This window comes from Panulirus ornatus, chromosome 14 (genome assembly GCF_036320965.1).
Source record: "Panulirus ornatus isolate Po-2019 chromosome 14, ASM3632096v1, whole genome shotgun sequence".
Taxonomy (NCBI): Eukaryota; Metazoa; Arthropoda; class Malacostraca; order Decapoda; family Palinuridae; genus Panulirus; species Panulirus ornatus.
Genome location: NC_092237.1, coordinates 54,163,774 through 54,191,226, shown reverse-complemented (window position 1 = coordinate 54,191,226; position 27,453 = coordinate 54,163,774). Strand labels below are relative to the sequence as shown.

Genomic DNA, 27,453 nt, shown 5'->3' with positions numbered 1-27,453 from the left:
TTATATGATGGTGCTGCGTATGTGTGTGTTTGTGTTTCGACCATTTGGCGCGGTGTATTTCTTTGGAGAGGTGGTATTGTGTTGGGACAGTTTGTGAAAATGGGACATTATGGCCGCAGATGTTTTGCATTGACTCGCTAAGTTTAGTCATTCGCAGTGTTTTCATGAGAATTTCGTTCATTCCTTTGTTGTGCTCAGTCTGTGTACGTAACTGCAACAGGGGCGATACTGTTGATGACCCTTGTCTTTTCCAGCCTTGCTCGTCTCCAGCTTGCAAGGGAGGACTGCAAGCGTTGGAGTTGTACCCGACACTCGTTTACCTAAGTCATGTAGACGAGGGTATTCTTACTGTGGGTCGGCGGCTCCTGCTTGTCTTTCTCACCGGCAGGAGCATCTGGAGTGCCTCTTTGTTAGTCTCTGTAGGTTCTGACCTGATGCACCGTCCTATGAAATGGTTCCAAGTGCCAGCCAGACGTCTTGCTGGTTATACTCCAGCCCCCAGGTCATTGTGTTTGTTGATGAAGATGAACTTGGTGAAACCAGCACGTTCGTGTTTTGTTGTTGCCAGGGTCGGTCTTACAGCATACTCGGCAGCTTTGGTGCAATAAGGACCTTTGTTTACGAGTTTGTATAGTCTTATTTTTTTTTTCTTATTGTTTATAGTACCTATTGCCTGCAAATGATAATAATGATATTAAGAATAAAAGTAATATTATTACTGATAACGATAATAAGAATAATAATTGTAATACTATTAACGATAATACATAATAATAATAATAATAATAATAATAATAATAATAATAATAATAATGATAATAATAATACAGCAGCCTTGTGCACACAACGTAAAGAGTTCTCGTTATGTATTTTTCATCTCATCTTCCTAGAACTGTGTTGGCTTCGAAATGATTTCGCGTCCTCCATCTCGGATGCGGTAAGGTTGTAATCTTAGATTACATTCGGAGCGCGAGTGTTTGAGGGCTTTCACAGGATAATGTTGCTGGGTTTCATATCTCCTCTAGTCTCCTGTGATCTTGCATTCAGGCCTGCACCACATCGTGTGGCCATCTAAACCTCATTGCCTCCGACGTTCGAATTTAACACGCAGTCTTAGACCCGCCTTATGCCATCTCTTCCTCTTCCCTGATATACGAGTTTGGGATGTCTCTTGTCTGAGCATCATTTAATATGTTTTTCTCATGTTGGCCACAGACATTTTCTGGCGCAGGCAGCTCGCACGGCCTGGTTTGTCATCTTATGAAGACGGCGTGAGCGAACACCCGCTGGTGAGGATGGAGACAGCCTTTAATAACAGAGGACCAACGCCACCGGAGGCTAGTAGCGAGAGAGGCTAGTGGCTCGTGGATAGATAAATAGATAGACCTGGTGAAGCTTGCTCTGGGCTGTGAGGTGGGTGGGGCGCTTGGCGGCTACCTTGGATGGGAGGCTGGCGGCTTGTTCCTTGCTGGGAAACAGGGAGGGAAGGAGCACCCTGGCTTGCCCGCACTTTCTCTCTCCCCTCGGCCCGCCCGCTGGGCCGCAATGCTCCCTTTTTTACCCTTTTCTTCACTCTCTCCCCCTCCTCCGTCCACCACATCATGACTCCCTTCTCACTCCCATCATTCCTCTTTTGTCTTCTCCTCTGCATTCGTCGCCAGCCGGATGAGTCTGCTCAGACACCAGTGGCCTATATTGCTTTATATCCGTCATTGCTTCTCCCCCTCCTCGTGCCCCTCCTCCGCTGTGATTTATTAAGTAATCTTTTGCTCCATTAACTTATTTCCAACTTGACACACTGCCACGACGCCTTTATTTTCATCATCCATTCTTCTCTTTTCATCTGGAAGCACTTCAAGTGAAGCCACGAGGATTTTGAGACGGTCCGGTGTTTTGTATGTCTTTCAGCGTCATTAACTTATTTCCGTTTTTTATGAGAGGAGTGTCAGACAAGGGGGCTATGACAGTAGTGCTCTGGCGATCAGACACGGGTATGATGACCCTGGGCCCTGAAAGCAGTTTCTAGGCTATGGTAACAGTGCTCTGGCTGTCAAACGGGGCTGATGACAGTGTCTTGGCTATCAGACGGGGCTGTGAGAAGTGTCTTTGACTGTCAGACGTGGCTGTGACAGCAGTGCCCCGGGAGGGGAAGGGAGGCCGGGTTCACTGATCGTCCATTACTCTCCAATTTTCCACATATGCGTTTTATTATCATGATCTGGTCCCCGGTCCTTCATTACGGCTCCCCTCCCAGCACTCCCCAACATGCCTCTCCTCGGCTCCTCCTCTCCCGTCCAGTCATCCTATGTCTCTGTTTCTTCTGTCTCATCGTCTGTCTGCATTATTTCTCCCTGTACATTTATTCCCCTTCCATGTCTTATCTGCCTTTTGCCCGTAATCTCACATTTCCCCATTCCGTCTCTCTTCTCACCTTTTTTGTCTTTCTTTTCACAGTTCCTCCTCCTCCCCTTTCTCTCTCCTTTCCCGTTAGCCCATCTCTTCCAGCAGTAATCTCTTCTCTTTCACCCCCCTTTCTCCCATCCTCCTCTCCCTTCCAGTAATCTCCCCATTTCCCTCCTCACATCTTCTTGTCCGTTTCTCAATCCCGATAATCTCTTACGCTCCCCTTCCCTTCTCTTCCCTCCCCCCTACCCTTCTCCTCCAGCTGGTGATTCCCCTCTCCCACCCCTTAGTCATTCTGTCCACCTCCGCCCCCCTTCCTCTTCGTCAGTCTTGTGTTTTACTTTATTCTGTCAGACTTGTTTACGTTCCTCTTACTCCTGTGTCACTCTGTTCTCATTTGTCATATTTTTTTTTCTTACAAACATCAGTTTCCATCTTCACCCTCGTCGTCCTCTTCTCCTGTGTACATTGTCTCTTTATTTGTCAGTTACTCCTCGAATATCAGCCGTTTTTATTTTCATTTTATTGCCCCTGTATTTTTCACCCCTTCTTTACATAAAGTCATTATAGCTTCCCGTGCTCTCTCCATGCCTCAGCTTCAGTTCCTGGCCATACATGGCGAGTCCCGCCCTCGTCACTCCAACCAGAGTGACTCCTGCTTGTTGAGAGGGTCATGGATGAGACAGGGGGTCAGTAAGGCTTCTCGAGGACGAGCGTCCTCCTCACAAGACCTCACACTTGACCTTGGGGTTCCTGGTTTCACATTATCCTTACTGGACCTGACACTTGGCCTGGGATGCAGGAATACACATCGTCCCTCCAGGACCTGGTACTTGGCCTGGAGTTCTAGGATGTTCATCGTCTCCAAGTGACCCAGGTCAGGAGGACGTGCATCCTCCTCCTCCTCCTCCTCACAGGACCTGGGGCTCAAGGATGTCCATTGTCCCCCCCACAAAACCTGGCTGGACCTTGACGTGGGGTGTTGTATCCAAGGGTTTGTTCAGGTCAGCAGGATAGGCATAGAGTATTTATTCATATATAATTTTGTTATTGATATATGTACATAAAGTACCTCCCTTGCAATATATGAGGTAGGCTCATTCCGAAATGCATCTTTTATGGAGTGATTTGAGTGTTACGAACTCTTTTCTTTCATCCTTGGTTCTCTCTTTCCCTCTTATATAGCTGTTACTCTGGGTTCTGCTCCCGGAGTTTGGTCGCTTTTGTGCCCCAGCCATCACTATCCAGACCAAGGAAACGTAATGATGATGTGAAGGTCAAGCTGATGATACAATTTGCATGAGTCCTAATGGAGGTCATCGAGGGGGTCGTCCGGGACGTGAGGAATCTGGAAGGGGAGGGGTTGGGTGTCCTTCAAAATTCACAGGATGGTAATGAAGTTGTCCTTCAGGGCCGGGCGGGGGAGGGAGGGACGGGTTGGAGCACGGTGCTAGTAAGGTTCCAAGAAGAGGCTTAGGGGTAAGGGCTGCTGTTAGGAGAGTTCCAGGACGCAGTGGATGGGTTCAGAGGCAGGCGAGGCGATACGAAAAGGGGTTTCGTGACAGGTTGAGGGATGCCAAGGAAGGTTCCAGGGCAGGTAGAGGAGAATGCTTAGAGGGCTGTAGGACAGCTGGGAAGATGGTAGAAGGGTTCCAGGACAGACTTGAGGGATGCTATTAAGGTTCCGGGACAGGTTGCTTGGTGGAGAGAGGGCCATCTAGGGCGTGGGCTGCTCTAGCCACCTCTGACCGGCCTCATCCCTATCCTTGATAAATAATTATCTGCCCGTCTGGAATAATTATCAATTGTGTGGAATAATTTGCCATCATTTGCGGTAATTAAAGGTCTGCCTAGGTAATTATCCAGGCGAAGCAATAAGCCAGGACCTTGAGACGTAATTAACCAGCAGGTCGCCATCATCCGGCCGGGCTTGCAGTAATTAGCCATAGTGGGCGGCTGTGAGGGGAGGCGGCGGGATGGTCTTCTCCTGTCCCGCCCACGGCCGCCCACAGTTCGCCGCCACAGCTTTCTACCTCCTGCAGTGTTCCTTGTCCTCCCGCAGCTTTACCCATGTATTCCAACTCGTATAAAAGCCAGAAATCACTTGATGATTGATCACAGACGATTCCAAGATGTTTTACACACACACACACACACACACACACACACACATGCACACACACACACACACACACACACACACACACACACACACACACACACACACACACACACACATGCACACACACAGCTGGCTAAAGGTTAGACGCGCTAAGCTTGAAGCTCTAGAGAAAGTAATATTCACATGGAAATAGAACAGAACAGAATGTTTAACGTTCAAGAGTCATTTCTTCTCTTTTTTTTTTTTTTGGGGGGGGGGGGCAATTCCAACGACTACTTACGTTGCCGTTGATGCGAGCCTAGAAAACGGGAAGTGGGTTGTCACACCCTTCGTGTTTCCTTCACCAGTGATCTAGTTCTGAGATGAGTGGAAGCTGAGGAGGGGAGAGCATAGTGAGTGAGTGAGTAAAGAGAGGGGAGAAAGGGGAGAGGAGAAGGCGAGTAAAAGCCTAGCAAGTGAGGGGAAAGCAAGTGAAATGGAGAGTAAGGAAACGGAAGTGAGAGGCGAGGGGTGTGGAAGGGAATTATGCATGAGCAGAGGCAGTGAGAGTGGAGGGAAAGAGGGGGAAGTGAGAACCAAGCAGGTAAGATGCCGACTTAGAGTGAGAGTGGCTTGACCGCCAAGTAAGAGCCGGGAGTGAGTGAGAGTGTCTGTCTATGAGAGAGAGAGAGAGAGCGGGGGAGGCAGCAACAGCAGGAGGAAGCACCCACCACCAGGTTGCTGATATAATTTCATCCTTCACTGAGTCGGGAAATTGGTGTTTTGTGTGTGCCATTTGGTGTCAGGCTACACGTGCCGTGCCACTCCAAGTACCAGGCCCCCGACACCTGTAACTGTCTCCCACGGGGAATGCCTGGAAACCTGGACTGCAGCTGGATGGGACCCTCGTAAGTCTGGCTTTTAAGCCGGGGCTGTTTTAGGGGAAGGGCTTCTTTCGCTGTAGCTGTAAGATGAGAGCTACTTGGGCTCGTAATTGTAACTGTAATTTGGGACTCCTGACTCCCTCTCCGGACTATACTTGTAACTTGAGAACTGTAGCTGTAAGATGATGTGGTCATAATTGTATAATAATTGGGATGGAGATTGTAGCTATAACTGTAAGCTTGACAGTTTGAATGACTTATTAAGCGGAACTTGCTAGAATATTGCTGGTGCTGTGACTCAGATACAACAGACATTAGCTTTAATCCAAACATCAAGTAGAGGAATATAACTGTAGATTAGACTGTAACTGTGTTAGAACAGACCCCCACTTATGTTTTTGTTTTGGTCGTTTGACTGGAACAGTGTAAGTGGGATGATTGGAGCAGAAGTGGGAGCCACCACCACCTCCACAGCACCAGTTGGAGCCGCCACAGCCAAGTCTCAACTGTTCATTTCAGCCTGTTGCCTCTTCGCCAAAAGCGTGTCATTATTTTGTTAAAGAGATTGGATAATAATCCTCATACCCCAGCCAACACTTGTGGTATGTATTGTGGTAAGTGGTGAGGTGGTGGTGGTGGGTGGGAAACCTCATGAACCACGAAGGTACGGCCCTCGAGCAAGACAGTACGAGTCATGAGCACGAAGGCACGATCCTTGAAGCACGACGGGACGACCCTTGAGCACGACGGGAACGACTGGACGACGCTTGAGCACGACGGGACGACGCTTGAGCACGACGGGACGTACGCTTGAAGCCCGACGGAACGACGCTTCAGCTCAAACGGCGCAGTCCTTGAGCACAACAGCACGGGGGTACGACATTTGGGTATGGTAGTCGTACTGTCGTGCTGAAGGGTCGTATGGTCGTGCTCAAGTCGTGGTTTGAACTTGGTGCTCGCGCTCCCAACGGAGAGTTGAGGATGGTGTTGCGTAGGATAACTTGTGTTGCACATGGCGTTAGGTGGTGTTCTACAGTGTTTTACATTGCCCCTGGTGTTGGCCTGTGTTGTCGTGTGGTGATTATGGTGATCGTTGCAACACAGTGTTGCAGGGTGTTGGTGCTGCGGTGTGTCCTGAAGTGTTGCTGTTTGTTATGTGGTGTCACTTGGAGTTGTGGTGCTTCGTGTTGCCATGTATCAAGAGCTCTGGTACACATTACACTCCTTTCTATACCGTGGTGTACATTGTTACTGTATTGGTCTCGTATTTATATTTGCCGCTGCGAACTCATATGACAGGACCAGACATTCATCAGGGCTCCTCAGGTGTTTGTGGACCTGACTCTTGAGGAGAGGAAGTGGTACAGGAAGAGGGAAGGACGAAAGGAGGAAGAGATCAGCACGGCTTATCCGTTCGAGGGAGGAAGGAGGAGGGTGGAAGAAGGAGGAGGAGGAGGAGGAGGAGGAGGTACCATAATGATCAGTACTATGAAAAAGCAATGGTATTTTTCGGGTCTGTATAGTGTTATGGTGTTTTCCATGCGGCTGCTTTTGGGATGGCTTTACGTTGGGCTTATGCTTTATTGATTATGTGAAATGAGGGGGAGATTTTTTTTTTCTTTTTATCTTCGTTCAGATACGATTTGTCGAATCGAAAAGGACGGAATAAATGTGTGTATGTCCCTTTCAAGCACAGGATGAATAGTCCTATGATTTCCAAGCATAGGATGAATGCGTTCATCATGTCAAAGCACAGGACGAACGAAACCATTATTTCGAAGTCCAGGATGAGCAGCCTCATACGTTAACATTTACATTTCACCTCAAACCTGGGGTTTGGAGAGAGAGAGAGGTTTTGCGCATGGCTTGAGCTTTGGGGAGGGGATGCTCGTAGGTTGAGGTCTTGAACCGGAGGTTTGGAAAAGGGTTTTGTGTAGGTTGAGGTCCTAGACCTGAGGTTTGGAGAAGGGGTTTGCGTAGATTGAGGTCATAGACCTTAGGTTTGGAGAGGAGGGATTTGCGTGGGTCAGTCACGCCAACCACACCAGTGCCCAGGTGGACGCCCTCCGGGCACGTCTCACGGCAACACCGTCAACAAAGAGCGAACTCCTCTGTCGCCATTATCCCCAGATTGTTTACCTGTGGTTGCCATGGCTGCCGCACCTTGTGGCCCTCCTGTACAGGCCTAACAACCGTCAACCCCCCCCTCCCCTCCCACCACCTACCCTCCTTTAATAGGGTGCCCCCTTCGGTAGTTAATGGGGTTAGGGGGAGGGGTGGAAGGGGATAACTATATACACAAAAAATCAATTCTGTCCTGGAGGAGGAGGAGGAGGAAGGCGCCCCCGTGATGGTCGTCGGTCATGGCAGTGCCGATGCGCCATTATGAGAGGACAGGGATAATGATCAGTTTTCCCTTACATGATAGGCTTTGTTATAAGCCTCGTCCTGCCTCTTGTATGATGCTCATTATGCTCGTTAGGTGTGGAGGGAGAGCGGCGAGATCCTTCGCATCGTGTGGAGGGAGAGGGAAGGGGGAAGTTGCAGTTACCTGTTCTCTCACCATAGCAACAGGGACGGACTAGCCTTGATTATTTATATATTGTGTATTATACTCGTTACTCCCGGCTGTGTTATAATGTAGGAGCGGGGCATTATGCTACGGGATATGGGACAACGCTCGGCTCCTGCTGCTGCTGCTGCTGCTACAGGTGTTACCATAGCAACGGGTTGAGCGTCATCCGCTCGCTACCTGCCTTCATTAGTTAGCGAGTTAGCGACTAGCGGCCTTTATTAGCGTCACCCGGAGACCCACCTCGTCGGAGACACACACACACACACACACACACACACACACACACACACAGAGGCGGGTCCTCGCCTCTAATGAACCTGACTCCTGCAGGAGAGGTGAATGAAGAAGGAGAAAGTGTATATTCACCTTCCGGTGCGTCGTCTACCTGTTGCACGACCACAGGAGCCTGCGCAGGGAGGTCTCTGGTGGGAAGTTAGCGTACCCGCACGACCACGGGAGCCTCTCCAGGACGGCTGTCGTACTCGTACGACTACGATAACCAGCCCGGGAAAAGCTGCATAAGGGAGTCGTCATATGGGAGGGGAACTGCGAGATGTAGATGAGACGGAACAGAGAGGGTAGTGAGCCGGGGCGATGGGCTCACGGTGACGCCCCTTGCTCTCTCTCTCTCTCTCTCTCTCTCTCTCTCTCTCTCTCTCTCTCTCTCTCTCTCTCCCATAACTCGCGCCGCCCCCCCTCCCCCATCTCGTCTGTAGTTCCCTCCGTGATAAAGTGGGTAGCGTACGTACATGTTGTTGGTTATCAGCGGAGGTGAGTGAGGAGGGACGGGGCCAGGGAGTTAGGGGGAGGGAGCGTAGGTCTTCCATCTAATATAGAGCATCACGGGTCGAGTTATGAACGCCGGTACAGCGGGCCACACATAACCTGCATAATCCACCTACCATACCGAGCGAGCTCGTCGTGATCCATCTCGCCCTTGTTCGTGGTGATCCAGAGATCAGATGTGCTCAGGCTCGGCCCGGCTCGGCCCCGGGAGTGGAGGGATTCGGTTCCCTCCCGTGTGATGTGTGTGTGTGTGGATGCGGAGTATGTGAAGGGTGGGTGATATGACTACCGCTGCTACTGCGCAGGGAGGGGAGAGTAGAAGCCTTTGACGGCGGCTAGGTTAGGTGGTGGTGGTGGGTGTGTTGCATCGTTCTCCGTGTGGTGATGACGGCGACGCCCCTCGGAGCATGGGAGGGGGGGGGGTCTCGAGACGACGCCCACCGTGTCACACTCCACCAGGATGGAGACAAGTGAGGTCGTCCAAGAGGAAGCGGCAGGCGCCCATTGGACTTGGGTGGGTGGTGCCGCTCCGGCCGGTGCCACGCGCAACCCGGCCAGTTCGATGCAACCCCGGGCTGGCAGCTGGGGTGGGAGTACCTCTCTCTCTCGCATCATTTTTCTTTCCCCGCGATGACATTAATTCTCTCTCTCTCTCTCTCTCTCTCTCTCTCTCTCTCTCTCTCTCTCTCTCTCTCTCTCTCTCTCTCTCTCTCTCTCTCTCTCTCTCTCTCTCTCTCTCTCTATCTATCTATCTATCTATCTATCTATCTATCTATCTATATTGCAACTAATCATGGGAGTTACTTTTGATAAAAAACTGGAGTATAGGAGCAATTCCATAACATTGAAATACAAAATGCTTTCATGCAGTGCTGTGAGTGGTACGACAATGAGAACTCGCACAACGAGAGAAAAAAAAAAAAGAAAGCTAGCGAAGAAAATGATCATTGTATATATTTTTGAAAGCAGAATGGAATGCTGCTGTGCTGTGTGGTCGCAATTTTCAACAAATGCAAATAACAAATAAGAAAGCACAAAACAGGAACACTTCGCAAGCACAACTGATGGCAAACAGTCGTATGTGAATTACCACGAGAGGCTGAAAGCACCTGCATTATGCAGTCGAGAAGGAAGGAGAGACAGATACATAACTTATGCCTTGCAGTAAATAGAAAGCATAAAGAAAACATATATTCAATCTGAGAGCATCACAACGGAGGAAGGATTCTGGGTTATCAAACGGAGAATGATTCCGGGGAACGTTGTAAAAAAAAAGAAAAAAAAAAGGGAAGTCTGACGGAAAACTTTATGAGTGTCCAACAAAGAAGCTTTGAGAGATTACCTGATGAAATACACCAGGAGAAACGTGAAACATGAATGGAGTGACGAGTGAAAAATATTTAAGAGATAAGACTCCGCACAGCTGAAGGCAAGCCTGGATGATCCTCGAATGGGAAGTGATGGGGAACGGAGCGTCAGGCAGAGAGAGGAACAGTTTGATTTCACGTGCAAGATGAGCGGTGAGCGCTACGCGCCTAGCCCTGCCACCCAGGCCAAATGTCTTCGTAAGATGCTCGTAGGCCAGTACGCACAGTAGATTATAGTCCTTTGAGAATTGAGGATACAAGCTTCGGACTTGTTCACCATCGGAGACCCACACCTCGACCAGGGCCTGAGATGGTTGAGGGGTGGTTAGCGGACCACCAGACACCAGGCAAGGCACTACCTCCACCCCCAGGTGACTGACCCAGAGCCACTGCTTGAGCCTCCATGATCCTCCAGACTGTTGCTGTTGGTTCGCTCGTAAAGAGCGAAGTGTGACCCGATGGGGTAGTGTACTGCTCAACACGCCTTGAGTTGATTTAGTTAGTGTTTGTGCGCTATGTATAAATGTCTCTCACAGAGTTCACGACGATACAACAGCGCGCTCTCCCGTCTTCCCCATTCAGCTCCTCCTCCACGCAGAACCGTCAGACAAAGTCCACAATTATTAGGTGAGGTGGGTGTCCGGGTGCCATCTCCACGTCCTCTGCACCATCTCAATTTCTTCGTTCCCGCTCCCCCTTCTCCAAGGATTTAGTTCAGGATGGTGGGAGGGAGGGGGAGAAGGTTAGTAGGATCTCCGGCGCAAATTCTCGGCGTCGTGTTAGTTTTAAATTCCGACGTCCTTGCTAATTCCCAGGGATCATCCCAGCGCTGTCCTCCTCCTTATGAGGCATGTGTTTCGGGAAATCTCGAAGGGGGGGTGTAAAAACCAACCTTGCTTCTCCCCGGCGTTAGAGCGAAAGCCGTGTGTGTGTGTGTGTGTGTGGGTGTATTGGGGGGGGGAAGGTAGGATGGCAAAGGCGACTCGGTCCCTAATATATCACAGGTTGCGAAACAGACCTTTATGTGGTGGTTATTGAAGATCTGAATTTATGTATTATCTCATTGCGGCAAGAGCCAGCGCGTTTTCTTTTCCGGGTAGGTGTGGGGGGGAGACCATGATAACATTTTCCCCGCGCCCCTTTTCAGACACACTACGATGGCTCTGTATTTTGAGGTGAAGACTTAATATTTGCTCGTACGTTTAATTTATGGCCACACTTCCGTATATGAACAGCCGTATTTCACAGACGAATATCTAACTTTCCTCACGCATATACGTTGTATATGTACACGTATATATATATATATATATATATATATATATATATATATATATATATATATATATATATATATATATATATATATACACACACATTTTCGGGGAATTTAATCTTTGCTCGTTTATTCGGCGTGTATGTGGAATTTGAAATTATTTTGGCCCTGCGGACTTTAGAAGAAGAAATTGCCAGCCATTTCCTAAATCCAATACTCTTTACCTTGGATATTGGCCGCCATTACGTTGGGATCCGAATGGCGAAGAATCTCCCCTCACCCCCCACACACCCGCACACCGCCCCCGCCCCCTTCTCTCCCCCCCATTCTCCCCATGGTATGAGTAGGGGGAGCTTGTGTCTATGCCTTATGTTGTCGTGGGTGTTGAAGACACTTCCATTGCTGAAGGGGGTAGGGGAAGGTTGAGTATAGCTGCCCCCCCACCCTCTCTGCTCTTCCTCTCCCTCCTCCTCCTCCTCCTCCTCCTCCTCCTCCTCCTCCTCCTCCTCCTCCTCCTCCTCTTCCCTTCATTCACCATACCACTTGGTAGATAATACTCTCCCTACCCCCACCCCCGTTTGCAAGGGAGTTAATGAGGTAATTAAGTTTATTTGGAGTGGGACGAAAATGGTACACTCACGACTCGTGTGGTTGTTACGACTCGTGTGGTTGTTACGACTCGTGTGGTTGTTACGACTCGTGTGGTTGTTACGACTCGTGTGGTTGTTACGACTCGTGTGGTTGTTACGACCCGTGTGGTTGTTACGACTCGTGTGGTTGTTACGATTCGTGTGGTTGTTACGCCTCGTGTGGTTGTTACGCCTCGTGTGGTTGTTACGACTCGTGTGGTTGTTACGCCTCGTGTGGTTGTTACGACTCGTGTGGTTGTTACGACCCGTGTGGTTGTTACGCCTCGTGTGGTTGTTACGACTCGTGTGGTTGTTACGACTCGTGTGGTTGTTACGACCCGTGTGGTTGTTACGACTCGTGTGGTTGTTACGCCTCGTGTGGTTGTTACGCCTCGTGTGGTTGTTACGACCCGTGTGGTTGTTACGACTCGTGTGGTTGTTACGACTCGTGTGGTTGTTACGACTCGTGTGGTTGTTACGCCTCGTGTGGTTGTTACGACTCGTGTGGTTGTTACGACTCGTGTGGTTGTTACGACTCGTGTGGTTGTTACGACTCGTGTGGTTGTTACGCCTCGTGTGGTTGTCACGCCTCGTGTGGTTGTTACGACCCGTGTGGTTGTTACGACCCGTGTGGTTGTTACGACTCGTGTGGTTGTTACGACTCGTGTGGTTGTTACGACTCGTGTGGTTGTTACGACCCGTGTGGTTGTTACGACTCGTGTGGTTGTTACGACTCGTGTGGTTGTTACGCCTCGTGTGGTTGTCACGCCTCGTGTGGTTGTTACGACCCGTGTGGTTGTTACGACCCGTGTGGTTGTTACGACTCGTGTGGTTGTTACGACTCGTGTGGTTGTTACGACTCGTGTGGTTGTTACGCCTCGTGTGGTTGTCACGCCTCGTGTGGTTGTTACGACCCGTGTGGTTGTTACGACCCGTGTGGTTGTTGATCCCGGGGAAAAGAGTTAGATTATGTGGGGGTGGTGATGCTGCTTGATACGATAATTATCTGGGAGAATAATTAGGAATGAGTGAATTAGTTAAATGAAGTAAATGCAGCGATCTTTGACCCTCTTGAACACACACAGACACACACACACACACACACGCACGCACGCGCGCGCGCGCGCAATTTACGGAAGACAAGTTTTGTAAATTACAGGGAAGAATTAGATGTGGGGTGTAAATTATCCTTTTACAATGGAAAACGCAGTGATTTAGGCTTGTCTCTCTCGTGTAAGGGAATGTTGTCATTTACATTTACAGCCCCTCGCTGGAATGTCATCGGTTAACCCCCTCTCCCCCTTATTTTTTTTTACCCTTTTTTGGGAACATTGTCATTTACGGGTTTTTTTTTCTTTTCTGGGAACACTGTCAGTTTCGTGTGTCATATACGCTCCCCCCCCCCCCCCCCCCGGTAAAACGCAGTTTTGCCGCCCCGGAGATGTGGGTGTTAGGGGGAGTGAGTGCCCTGTGTATGGGGGAAGGGGGGGGAAGAGAAAATACACATCAGTTACGGTGGACATCTGTCTGGAAGCGTGGGCCAGGCATCTGTAGCAGGTGTCATGGGGATTGAGAGAGAGAGAGAGAGAGAGAGAGAGAGAGAGAGAGAGAGAGAGAGAGAGAGAGAGAGAGAGAGAGAGAGATTTTATTCTTTAAGGAAAAAAATAGAACTTTCTGGTTACTTTTTGAGCTGAGCAAATTGGAAATGAGAGGGGAAAAGATGGCTGGAGGACGTGCTATTGTGTGTTGTCGGAGGCAGTGTGGAGATGAGGGATGTGGAGCCAGTCTGGAGATGAGTGGGGCAGATGTGACAGCCCGTGACCTTATGCTGCTGCTGCTGCCCAGGCGGCTCCAAGCGTCGAACCCTTGAGGTCGGTGGAAATGAGAGAGAGAGAGAGAGAGAGAGAGAGAGAGAGAGAGAGAGAGAGAGAGAGAGAGGAGAGAGAGAGAGAGAGAGACCCACCATAGTCGTAAATCGTGACGAGTGGGGATGTCCGCATTTGTGATGGTCGGGGAAGAGTGGTATGTAGTGTTGTTACTGGGGAGGGACACAGATGTGGGCTGTGCTGTGGGAGAAGACAGGGATGTGGGTGGGCTGTGGTGTAGGATGGGGGGGTGGGGGTGGGGGAAACTAAGGGATGTCAGCTGTGCTGTGGAGTAGATAAGAGGGCTTTGGACAAGGGTTTGGCGAAGTGGAGTGAGGAGAAGGGCTTTTAAGGAGTACTATTGAGTGAAGATGACCGGGCATGAACAGTAGTAATGTTGACAGAACAGACGAAGGTGAACAGCTTGTTCTAATGAACATTTGGGACCGGGCCGGAAGTAGTGAGTCTCTGTAGGGAGGATTTTAGCGAGGCTACTTCGAGTGTGACTTCGATGTCCTTCCACAGCACAGAAACACCCCCTAGTGTACCCCGTGATGCCCTTCGACGGTGCAGAGATGGATCTGTGACACACCAGGTTGTCATCCAGGACCTCGGACCCTGACACACCAGGTTGTCATCCAGGACCTCGGACCTGTTTACCTACTTCAGCCGGGCTGATACGCGCCCTGGAGTGACTTACCACGTATCGCAACTCTTGGTTAAAAACAAGTTGAGGAACCTTGTGTACTTCGAGGGTTTTGAAGGGAGTTGTCCGTTTGAGCCGTCCTGTAGTATGGAGGGGAAAGCGGGGACTGGTCACAGTTTTCCTTTACGTCTCTTCATTTGTGGTTTCTAGGATTGAAGGTGTTGTTGGGCAGAGACCCTGGATTAACCCTGGTGAGGGAGAGGTAGAGAGCCTGTTTCCTCTCTACGGATGACGTGAGTTCGTGTAGCTCACACTGACGTTGAAATTTCAGGTGCTCCTACCCTTTTCCTCTTTACCCGCCTCAGACTCAGACTATCCTAGCTTCCCCAGACATGTCTCATCCTTCCCCTCTCCCAAACATCTCTTCCCCAGCTCATTACCGTTCCGTAACACATTACATCCTCCTCCTCCTCCTCGTTCCCCTCACATTATGAAACGTCTCACCCCTAACCCACAAAACCCCCCAAAAAAAACTATACCTGTTCCTCCCCCTCCCCTCTCTCTCTCTCTCTCTCTCTCTCTCTCTCTCTCTCTCTCTCTCTCTCTCTCTCTCTCTCTCTCTCTCTCTCTCTCTCTCTCTCTCTCTCTCTCTCTCTCTCTCCACCCCAGCACTCCCCTCTCTGCACCACTCCCCCAGCCCGCCTCCAACCCAATAAGAGCCTAATTACCCATCCATTAGGTACCCCCGCGGGGAGCCAGGCCAAAGAGTTACCAGCTTCGAGTGACCGAGTTCAGTTTCGATATCGAGGTGGCCGGGGTCCGGTGTGAAATCCCGACGGTAATTGACTTTTTTTTTATTAATTACTGATAATTGGCGAGCGTGATGCAGTATGGCGGTGGTTGACGGGTTTGGTGCCGTTGGTGGGAGGGGAGAGTTGTGTGTGTGTGTGTGTGTGTGTGTGTGTGTGCGCGCGCGCGTGTGTACGCGTATATCTTGGGTTGCGTAGCAGTTTGTCTTCTGTTGTTTGGTTCTTCGTATTGGGTGGGTTTGTAACCCCCCCACTCTCTCTCTCTCTCTCTCTCTCTCTCTCCCCCCTGGTAATGACCCACCTTCCTGCCTCTTCCTCCACCTGTGCGTGAGGTCGAGCGGTGATGTGAATGCATTTCCAATACGAGAGGATCCTCCCGGAGCCGTCATATGTACGGGTCGACCCCTCGGCCCCCAGCGCCGCAATTTACCCCCCTTTTGAGGTAGGAAATTGAGGTCCTCGTTTTTTTTTCATAGAAGGAGAGTTGTGATTGTATTCCCGTATGTCTGTGGTTAGCCTCGATTGTCTGTTAGATGTTCAGTGTTTGTTATAAGGGGGTTGGGGAAGGGAGAGGGAGAAGAGGGTTGTCTTTTGTGAGTAGAGGGGGGAGGGAAGAAGTCTCTTGTGTTCTTGGAGATTGGGAAGGAAGGGGAGCGTAGTGGTGTACTTAAAAGAGTAGAATCGAGGAGCCTTTTGGAAGAGGGGAGGAAAAAATGGTCTGCGCTGTTTACAAGACTGGCCGTTGTTGCACAGCGTGTGTATCAGGCGCAAGTACTCGCAGCAGCAGACAGCCTGGCAGAGGCAATAGGTCTTCATAGGGGAAAGTGTCCTCAGAGATTTGACCTTCGGGGGAAGTGGTAGATGATGATGGCTCCCGAAGCCAGCGTGAGGACGAGGGAAGGTATTCTGTGAGTCGTGTCTCTGTGCTGGCTGCTGATGTAACTCGCTGACGTCCTTACTCTACCATAGTGAACATCCGTGTTCTTGCGGAGTGTTCCGCTCTTACAATGAACATTTTGTTCTTCTCTCTCTCTCTCTCATTGAACTTGTGTTGTAATTTTTTTTTTCTCCTGCATGAAACATGTGTTTTCACTGTGTGTGTTTCCCACAATGAGCGTTGATGTTATTACTCTTCCTCATCCCACATTGTACATCTGTGTTCCAACTGTTCTTCCCACGTCGAACATGTGTGTTCTAACTGTTCTTTTCCTCATATTCAAAATGTGTTCTGACAGTATGCTCTTTTCTCCCACATTAAACGTGTTACAACAGTGAGTTCTTTTGCCACAATAAACATATATGTTTAACGGTTCTTCTCCCCCATTCTGAACATCCCTGTTCGAATAGGTGTTTTTTTCAACATTGTGTTCTTTCCACACAGTGAACATCTGTGTTCTAATAAGGTGTTCTTCTCTCCCACAGTAGGCGGTGGCCTAGAAGCCTTCGTCAGAGAGTCTCCCAAGCTCGTCGAAGTGACTGAGAGAGGTGAGTGTCCCGTTCTGCCACGTATTGTTCATTGTTCTTGTTCTTCCCGTGTGTGGCATGTTGCCTGATGCAGCAGGTACCCTTCCATATATCGATGAACGCCGAATGGAGGATGAACAGCTGGGGTTGATTGTGGGTCGACTGCCTAACGTAGGATTGGAACTCGGAGCGGTCCGTGGGTGATTCATAGTCAGCAACGCAAGTCTTTACGCGGAAAGGGGTTGATAGAATAATGTGAGAGGTGGGAGAGATGGTGGCTGTCCTGACGTTGTGAGAGGTGAGGAAGAGCTATATAGGGGTGTTGGGGGAGGGGGGCAGGGAGAGGTGAGAGATGCCAGGCTTGGAGAGATGAGAACTTTCACTGGGATAAAGGGTTAAGCTGGAAGAGGTGAGAGTGTAGGGATGAGAGGTCAGAACAGTTTATCTCTGCTTCACCTGCCGCAGCCTACCTGTGCCTCCCTCGCCGCAGCTTACCCGTGCCTCACCTGCCGCATAGTACCTGGACCTCCCCTGCCGCAGCTTACCTGTGCCTCCCTCGCCGCAGCTTACCTGTGCCTCACCTGCCGCATAGTACCTGGACCTCCCCTGCCGCAGCTTACCTGTGCCTCCCTCGCCGCAGCTTACCTGTGCCTCACCTGCCGCATAGTACCTGGACCTCCCCTGCCGCAGCCTACCTGTGCCTCCCTCGCCGCAGCTTACCCGTGCCTCACCTGCCGCATAGTACCTGGACCTCCCCTGCCGCAGCTTACCTGTGCCTCCCTCGCCGCAGCTTACCTGTGCCTCACCTGCCGCATAGTACCTGGACCTCCCCTGCCGCAGCTTACCTGTGCCTCGCCTGCCGCATAGTACCTGGACCTCCCCTGCCGCAGCTTACCTGTGCCTCGCTTACCCCAGTTTATCTTTGGTTGTTGTGATGCGTTACGTCCCTCCTTCCTTTATTAGCACTCAGCCCTTTTCTTCCCCCTCCTCCTTTATTGGTCTTCATTCTTCTCCCTCCCGTCCCTTTATTGGTCTTCATTCTTCTCCCTCCCGTCCCTTTAATGTCTCTCAACCCTCTCCCTCCACTTTTTCCATTTATTGGCCTTCATTCCCCTCCCTCCCCTTTTCCCTTCCCCTCAGCCCAGTCACCTCCCGACCCCCATCTTTTATGTGGCTCTGGGTTTTAATGTCAGGTAAGTACTCGGTCGAGTTTTGTCTGGTTACACATGCTATATTTTTGAGTGTAAGGGGAAGGGGAGTGGATGTGGGAGAAGACCCCAGGGCACGTGGATGAGGGGCAGACTCCCCAGGAGTCCTACTATGGTAGGGGCATAGGAGAACGCTACAGCACCGCCAGGACTCGTGAGGGAGAGGCCCGGGGGAGAGTCAGGAACCCTGGACACGTCCGTCAGAGGCACGAGGGAGGGGGAGACGTCAGGACATGTCCGTCAGGGGTCAGGGGAGGGAGGGAGGGAAGGAGAGGGAGAGAGCGAGCCCCAACTGTGCGTGGGAGGGGCCCGGCTGGGCCAGCTATCGCCAGCATCTTGGAGAGCCAGCCCTCTCCGCCTGGCTACACCGCCGTGACTTTGGGACTCCTGCGTCAGATTATAAGGCGCAGACGTGACTCTTTCCACGCCATTGTGGTGCTCTGGGTCCGATACCATCACCGCGCTCGCTCACGCCCTCCAGGATCACCCTCGGGTCACCACGGGTCACGCCGGGTCACACGGGCTTCCAGGTCCCCGTCCCCTTACCCCTACCCTAACCCGGGGAATTTACCTTTATGTCCCAAAATATCCCAAAATATGTGTTCTCTCTTTTTTCCCCTCCAGAACGGATGCTCCCACGAATCACTGTGCCAGGGTTAATTTCAGGCTCCTTCTTTAGGGGTTTCTTGTGAGTGACTGGGGGGGAAAAAAATGGGTTATCCTTTGGGATTCCTGAAGAAGAGAAGTGACCTCCAGATCCCTAAAGGGTTACCTCAATATCCCCCACCTGTGGGTTGCCTTTGAAGTCACTCCTCCACGAGTCGACTGCTCCGGCCTTCAGTGTGTTCAGTATGGGGGTGTGGGGGGGCTTCCACCGCCGGCGGCCCGTACACGGCTGACTTCCAGGGGCATGGCCCGTTTCAGGTGGGCCGTGGACGGATGGACTGGAGGGGGGCGTGGGGGTGTTCGACTAGAAAGGAGAGGACTGAATCATCGTCCCGACTTCAGTCGATTTTCGGGAACACAAGTGTGAATGTAACTGTTTTTGTGGCATATCTGAACAGGGAATAGCCACACACACACACACACACACACACACACACACACACACACACTGTAGTGTATAACAACGTTGTTTGGTAAAGTTTTTGTAGTTGGGAGGGCGACGGGCGGTGAACTGGTCCTTTTTAGGGTCGTTGAGGTGACATCCGTCTCTGCAGTTCACCACACTGTTGACCAAGCAGTCGGACCGTCTTTTGCTTTTGTTTTTTATCCTTTTCTTTTCTCTCTCTCTTTTTTCCCCCTCACAATTTTGTCACAATCTCAACGTCGTCCCTCTCGTATTTCCCATTATCTTTTTATTCCCCTCGTGTCCCCTCCTTTTATTTTCTGACATTTTTATTTTATTGGTACGATTTTTGTTTTCCCCATCCAGCAGTCTCTGGAGTTTGTCTGTCTGTCTGTCCTTCCCCACCGGGCCTTTGCCTTGTCCTTAACCTCGGTGCCTTGGTTCTGATTTTGTGTCGTAATTTCCATCATTTCTTGTTTTATGATTTTTTTTTTCCATCTTCCATCACGTTATGTTTTATTTCCTGTCGCCTCCTCCTGCCTCCCTCCCCCGAGCCCTCGTCGTGCCGTTTTTCCCCACCATTTAGTAAGGTTTTGTGTCCTCCTGCGGCCGGAGTTTCTGTTCTCCTCTACGTCTTTTTGCGTCTGTCGGAGCCGTTGTAGTTTTCCTCTTGTCGTAGCCGTTGTAGCTTCCCGCTTTGCTGAAATCGTTCTCATTTTACTCTTCTTTTTTTTTTTTTCGTACTTCATGGTCTTATTGGCTTCTAGCGGCCGTTCCTATTGTACTCGTAGAAGGAGCTGCAGTAGTAGCAGCAGCAGCAGCAGCAGCAGCAGTAGCGGTAATAGCAGTAGTAGTAAGTCTGGCGCTTACACGAGCCAGCTGCCTCTGTCGTTTGTGTGGACGGTAGTAAAGGCCGTCCCCGTCGTGTAGCAATGGTGGTGCTCTGTGTGTGTGTGTGTTTGTGTTTGTGTGTGTGTGTGTGTGTGTGTGTGTGTGTGTGTCGTCCTGGGGGATATGGCTAAAGCCTTGTTCGTCCCGCCTCCACCTGGGCTTCGCCCCTGACCTCCGGCTGTTAGCATAATCAGGGGATGAGCTCGACCTAGGTGGAGGAGGGGAGGGTAGGTTGGAAGTGGGAAGGGCAGGAGGAGGGGATGAGTGCCTGTAGGATCCTCTGATGTTGCTAATGCTTCTGCTGGTCGTGGCACCGCTGATGCCTGCCTCTGCCGCTGTTGGCACTGCTGTTGCTGATAGTGGCACTTCTGCTGTCGCTGCGAGTGGGCATTACTGCTGCCGTCGCTGCCAGTGGCACTGCTGGTGCTCCTACTGCTAGTGGCACCACCACTGCTGCTGATGCTGTTACTGCTAGTGGCACCACTGCTGCTGCTACTGTTGCTGCCCGTACGGCCGGCTTGGCTGGACACCGCCTCACATCAAAGGCCGTACCCGGTAGGTTAGCTGCGCTCGTCAAAGGTTACTTTATTAATTACAAAATGAAAGCCATGATTCCAGCCACTACCGCTCGTTTGACGTCCTCCCCGGTTAAGCCCACCCTCAAGCGCTCCCTCCTCTCCTGACGGGACGCTTCAACAGGATCTTCAGAGTCCAGATACCGCCAGGGATAGGCATGTAAAGTCCGGTATCCAGGTGTTGCCAGCGATGGAAACTGCGTAAGGGAAACCCTGAATTTGCCCATGAGAAGGTACGAGTAGGCCAGCGTGGGGCCTCCCATGCACCGTCCTCCTCCTTCTTCTCCTCCAGCTCGGCCCGTCTCCTATGCTGAACAAATTCATCCAAATAGAATGTTGCTGCTCCGTCGTGCTCCGTCTGCTTAGCGTCCTGGTGTCCCTTCCTCACCTCCTCTCTCTCTCTCTCTCTCTCTCTCTCTCTCTCTCTCTCTCTCTCTCTCTCTCTCTCTCTCTCTCTCTCTCTCTCTCTCTCTCTCTCTCTGAAGTTTGAAATGAGATTATTTCTGCCAGATATTCCTTGTTGTATGTTTTTTTTTCTATTGTTGTTCTTCTTCTTTCCCCTCGGTTAGCCATCGAAGCGTGCAATGAAACCTCCAGTTTCCCCGATACCTATCGAAGCTTTCATCTCCAGCTTGCCTGATGTCCACTGAAGCTTACCCTAAAACCCCCAGTTTGAAAAAAAGGACTCCCTCCCCCATGTGTGATACGCTTACTTCTGGTGGGATTCCAACCCTCTCCAGGGTATTATTAATATTATTATTATTATTATTATTATTATTATTATTGTTGTTGTTGTCTTCGCCTCCTCACTTGCGTTCCCATTGTAACAGCTTCAGTGTGTGTGTGCATCTTTATCTATCTATATATCTATCTATCTATCTATCTATCTATCTATCTATCTATCTATATATATATATATATATATATATATATATATATATATATATATATATATATATATATATATATATATATATATGTATGTATGTATGTATGTATGTATGTATGTATTTGTGTGTGTGTGTGTGTGTGTCTGTATGTGTGTTTATCCCCCGATTTTGTGACTAGAAAGCGTTGCCCTGATATGTATTTTTTCTCCATTTTTCCATACATTTTTCCTTACGTGTGAACAGTTCCAGGGTATAACTGGAGCCGAGTTCACTTAACTCCATGTCTTTTTTTCTTTCATCTTTAATATCCCATAGCGACTTAAGGTCTTTGTAACACCTTCCTGTTATTTCATTTATTATTATTATTTTTTTTCTATTTTTTTCTGGCTTCTTAATCGCTTACAGCAACGATGATAATGCCCTTGGGTGCGATAGGCTGACCTTTTTGAGTTAAGCCGTAAGGGATCAGGTCAGGGGTTGTGTAGGCCAAGGGTCGTACTGTCGTGTTAGCTGAAGGTGGTTAGAGAAGGTGTGAACCATCGACCACCTGGGCGATGTCTCCATGTTCATGTTACTGATGACTGTAGTTATGTTTTTTTTGGGTTTTTTTTTGAAACATTTTGAGGGACGACGTCTTGGAGAGAATGATGACGATGTGGGTGAAGAGGCAAACTGCCTGGCCAGTTTCAGGTGGGTGCTGGGAATAGTGATGGCTTGCCAGAGTCCCAGTCCTCCCTCGCCCTGTCTCCCTCTTCCTCCCTACCATCTTCTTCCTCTCGGAGATCGCGTGTTCTTCCTCTTGCATCCTTGCCCTTCTTCTCATCCTCCCTCGGAGATTTCGTGCTTTTTTCCTACCTATCCTCCTCCCTCCCTCCCTCCCTCCCTCCCTCCCTCCCTCCCTCCTTCCTCACCCAACTCCTCTCCTTCTCTGTCCTCCATCCTTCCATCCTTCTCACGATGCAGTCCATTCCTCCGTGCCGCGCGTATATACATCACCCATTATCTCCCCTCACTTCCCCTCCCCCTTCCCTCTTCCTCCAACCCTACCCCCCTCCCCCCCCCATTTAAACTACCCTTCACCCCCTCCCCTGCCATTACTGTATCGTGTTTGGAGGGGGGGGGGGGCGAGCCAACTGTTGGTCTTGTGTGTGTGTGTGTGTGTGTGTGTGTGTGTGTGTGTGTCGTGACCCCCTCCCCCGTCCCCCTGAGGCGATGAGTGGCGTCAGCGGCTCGGGTGACAGGCTGGCGTTGAGGGAGGGAAGGGTGGGTTGGGGGTTAAGGGGGAGTGATGAGGTGGGGGAGGGTAAAGGGGAGGTAGCGAGGGGGGGGGGCACAAGAAGGGACAGGCATCGGGTAGAGCAATTCCTGGAGGGAGGGAAGGGAAGGGAGTTTTTTTTTAATATCTAGGATGGGAATATGATGATTATTGAGTTATACGAGATTGTTGTGGGTAGTGGGTTGTAGACACGCTTCTCAAGGAAGTGGTTGTTCGGCGTGTTGTTGGCGCGACCTCCTGAGGGAAACGTTTCCCCAGCGGCTGTGAACGTTTGAGAGGAGGTAAATGAAACGTTAGTTGCTTCTTGTTCGCTTTACCAGGGGTTGTGGGTGCTGGAAGAGGGAGAGAGCGCGTGCTGATGTTTACCCAGGGCGAGGTTTGGGCATTAGGCAGTGCTAGCGCGTAGCGCTCACCGCAGGAATATAAAGAGGTAAGAATTAAGTCGTGTGAAATACGTGATGTGATGAGTTACGCGTAAGATGGAGAGAGTTCATGCGTGTGGGCTGCATGCCTGCAACCCGCGTGTGGGTGAGGCAGGGAAGAAGATATAGCCGCCTGGCCCAGGGAAGGGAACTCGACAGCCCTCTGTGGTGCTGGCTCACCCCACAGTCATCTTACGCTCCTGTAACATGATGTGAAGTCCTTGTTTTTGTACTTTCTGTTTCTCAAGTGCCGATGAATCTTTATGTCTTGTACGCTCTGTGTTACTGTGACCACAATAACAATTATCACCCATATTGGGTGGTTGTGATATAGTCCTTTTGACAACGCTCATGTACCTTGTCGAGCATGAGCTGGTATAATGTTGTACCATGTAAATGATCTCACACTCTTATCAGTTTCTGTCCAATAAACTTTAGTAATACATTCTCTAGTCCATAGCCCCTAGTCCCCTCCCATACGGTGCCTAAGGAGAGAGAGAGAGAGAGAGAGAGAGAGAGAGAGAGAGAGAGAGAGAGAGAGAGAGAGAGAGAGAGAGAGAGAGAGAGAGAGACTTGTGTTGTAGGTGGGGGGGGGGGGGGGAGAAGGGAAACCCAATGAGGGAGGGAGACAGATGTATGGTCAGGGATGGAAGACAGGAGGAAGTAATGATGATGGAGCTTGGGTTATGCCTCCATCCCCTCTAACCCCCCCCCCCCCCCATGGGACGGGAAAATGGGGATTGGGAGGGGGTGAGAGTTACTGGGGGGTAATTACAGGTCATCACACGAATGGGTTGTCACATACTCCTGCCCCATACGTGGATCGTTACATCTTCCTTTATTCTTTCACACACACACACACACACACACACACACACACACACACACACACACACACACACACACACACAGGAAAAGCTATGTAGAGTCTCCACACTTTATCACTTTCAGCCACGTGAATACTTTTGTCAGAAAATTACGGGAAAGAAATATATAGAAATGAAAACACGGTTCTGCTGTAAATGTTTTACCTGCTGTAGGGAGGTCAGTAGTGCCCGCCAGATATACAGGGAGATATACATTTAGTTTAGTGCCTTTGAATGCCGAGCTGGTAACGTGAGCAAACGTTTTGAAAAAAAAAATAGATATGTAAGTGAAGGTTCAGTGTATGTTGATGTGATGATGTTTGGTATACTGCATGTTTGAGTACCCGGAGATGATGTTATGCAAACATGGATGATGATTCGATTACCAGATTTGTAGCGAGGCGTGTGGCAATGGTGGGGAGGAGGGTGGGTAAGTGTGGGGTGTGTGTTATGTTAGTGGATGGGGGGAGGGAGGGAGTTAGTGGTGTTGTCGGGTGGTTGCGGGGAGGAGGGTGCATTAGAGTTGGCTTGGAGGGAGATAGGGAATGAAGATTATAAAGGGGGGAGGGGGGAGATTATGGAAGTAAATCAAGGGAGATGGGAGAGTGCTCGTTGGTGGGAGGAGGGGAGATGTTATGGGTGAGGGAGGGTTTGTGGTGGTGATGGTGTGGGATAATGCAACCAGATCAGCGGGGGCTCGAGTGCCACACTGGATGTCAACTTGTCAGGCTTCCCGCACACGAGCCGCGCCTTGGGTCGACGCGTCGGATCGGATCGTGTTGGAGAAACACGTCAGGAACGTGTTGTGACGCCCCGGCCGGTGCGTGTAGTCCTTTTGTGTGCAGGGTTTAGGGAGGAGGAGAGGGTAGGAGGGCTGTAGGTGGAGGGGTATGGTTGGAGGGTGGTAGGGGGAAGGTGTGCAGACGGAGGACAGCAATCGGTGGAAGGGAGAGGGTAAGCGATCTATCATGATGTACTCACATGGAAATCACTAGGGAAGGTGCAGTCCCCCAGCCCGAATGCTTCAGGCAGTCCACAGTTGGAATGATAGGCTAGTGAGGACGTGGGTATGAGAGCCGCTGGGGGCGTGGGAGGGCGGCGGTGATAGGATCGCAAATATGGAAAAATACCTTAAATGCCCCGGGCGCCAAGTGTACTTAACGCATCATGCAGGCAAATGCTCGGAACACCACGGGGAAACCTGTGAAGTTGCTGAAAGCAGAAATGTGGTGAGATCCTCCCACGGGTGCATCAGACTGGCCAGGTTGTGTGCAGTACACAAAATCCATTGAGAAACGCGGTATTTTAAGCAGCTCGGCCTACCAGGCACCTCACTCTGCAGGAAGCGTCAGTTCGCAATCCTAGGCCGCGAGGTTGGAGGAGGGAAACTCCCCCTCCCCGCCACAAGCGTAAGATAAGAAAGAGGACACTTTGCACGTACCACGGGGATGCGTCAGCGAGGAAGCGACCGACCCAGAAAAATATTTGATTAAAGAGGAAGCGGCTTCCAGGGTCTTCATGAGAAGCCCTACTGGTGCGGGTTGCCCAGCCCTGCTTCCGCCTCTCCCTCCCATCCCTCCACCCACCTACCCCTCCATCCACCTACCCCTCCATCCACCTACCCCTCCACCCTGCTACTTTCCTCTCCCGGCCAAGTTTCTAACGTAGATTATTTTTTTGGTGGGAGGGAGGGCCGGTATGTTGCCGCCGCGAGGTGCGTCCGGACTCCGTGTTGAGTGATAGCGCCTCTTCCTTCCCCCTGCCGCCTCCATCATTATAACCATAACCTTAAGCCGACAGCTCTACCTCCACAGCCTCCACTGCTGACATTTCCACCTCCACCAGTCGCTCTCTGCCCTCCACCTACAGGCCCTGCGTGAGGCCTCTCTCTCTCTCTCTCTCTCTCTCTCTCTCTCTCTCTCTCTCTCTCTCTCTCTCTCTCTCTCTCTCTCTCTCTCTCTCTCTCTCTCTCAATGAATTTCTAGATGTCTTCGATTTTGTGGTGACATCTCTTATTATTATTAGCTCAGACGCCTCTTTATATCACCCCTGCTAACTGTGAGGGGAGGATTGTTATGCAAAGAGTCGAGGGTCAGTGAGTGGTTCAGGTGCCCGGGTTGTTGATGCACATGTACAAGTTTTACCGGAGGTAGGAGTCCTTTGCCCTTGTCAAGTGGAAGCGCTGGGAGTCTTATAACATTGAGGGAGTGGAGTTAGCATGCGATTGAGGAACTGACGGTGCACCGTGAGGAAGCGGGTATTCGATAGTATAACAAGAAAGTTGAGTGGGAGTGTTCGGGGAAAAAATGATTAGAGAGAGAGAGAGAGAGAGTCGAAGATTGATATATATACCTCAAGAGCGCCGTGTTGTGAACTGTTACCTATCCTGTGGATGGTGGGAGAGAGAATGGGATATAGAGTGTACAGAAAGGCCCAGGGAGTGGGCCTCAGTGATTGAGTTACGTTACGGGTTACATAGTGAACTGTTTACAAGGATTGGACAGCTGACTGGATTACTGAACAAGTAACCTCGTAAAGTAAACTGTTTACCAAGACTGAGCATCAGTGATTGGATTACGTAACACGATATATATATAAGTGTACTATTTGCAATAACCGAGATTGCGATGCCTTTTAAGGATCTGGTTAGAACATTGTTATGGACGAAATGCTTCCATGTATATGTTGTCACGTTCGGGAGGAGCTGTACGCTAAGTTCACTAATTTTACGACAGTCTGGTGCGTCACGTTGCGGTGTTTGAGTGTTTAGAGATTCTGGTGGGAGAGTTGTCATTTGGTCTCTTCATCAACACCACCACCAGCATGAGTGACACTCTCTCATGAGTATCCACAACCCGGCCTAAGTCGGGCAAGACCAGCACGAGGGTGTCGACTGATGCTGTATAGTAAGTGAGGGCGTGTTGGAGGATGTAATTAGGTGAGGGAGGCGGGGGGAGTCTTGAACCGTGAAAGAGTGAGATGGAGGAGGGTGGGGGATAGTGGACGGATATAAGAACTTGGTGAGAGTGTTGAGGCGTGAGGGAGCGTGGGAGAGCGCGCGGTGTGGGTCCCCAACACACACACACACACGTGGTGTGTCAGCTCCTCTTACATCTCCTCCCCTTCCCCCTCTCTCCCCCACAAATTCCCTTCCCCCGCCCTCCCCACCACGGCTGCCACGCGTCTCCTTGTGGCCTCCTCGACCGTACCTATGGAAGTGTCATCGTCTTTTTTTTCCCCCTTTTACACGTACCCAAACCCTCAACTACCCAATCGTAATTCACCTTCTAAACTACCTCTCCGTCAATTATCCCCCACCAGCCACCCCTTCGTGATATACTACCGCCACTGCGTCTCGATGGTTTACCCACCCAACCACCCACTTATGGTTTACCGCCCTCAGCTTCCTGCGGTTTACCTTCCTCAGCCAACCTTCTCCTTACGCGTTAGC

At 50.5% G+C, this 27,453-nt stretch overlaps 1 protein-coding gene across 4 annotated transcripts in view; it reads left to right on the top strand.

The window, feature by feature from the left end:
- LOC139753455 (uncharacterized) overlaps window positions 1–27,453 on the top strand; it is a 444,279-nt gene that overhangs the window by 149,483 nt on the left and 267,343 nt on the right. For all 4 annotated transcript variants that reach the window (XM_071669985.1, XM_071669986.1, XM_071669988.1 and 1 more), the window contains exon 3: window positions 16,764–16,826. In XM_071669985.1, the coding sequence (XP_071526086.1) occupies window positions 16,764–16,826 (63 nt within the window). The remainder of the gene's footprint in view (window positions 1–16,763; window positions 16,827–27,453) is intronic.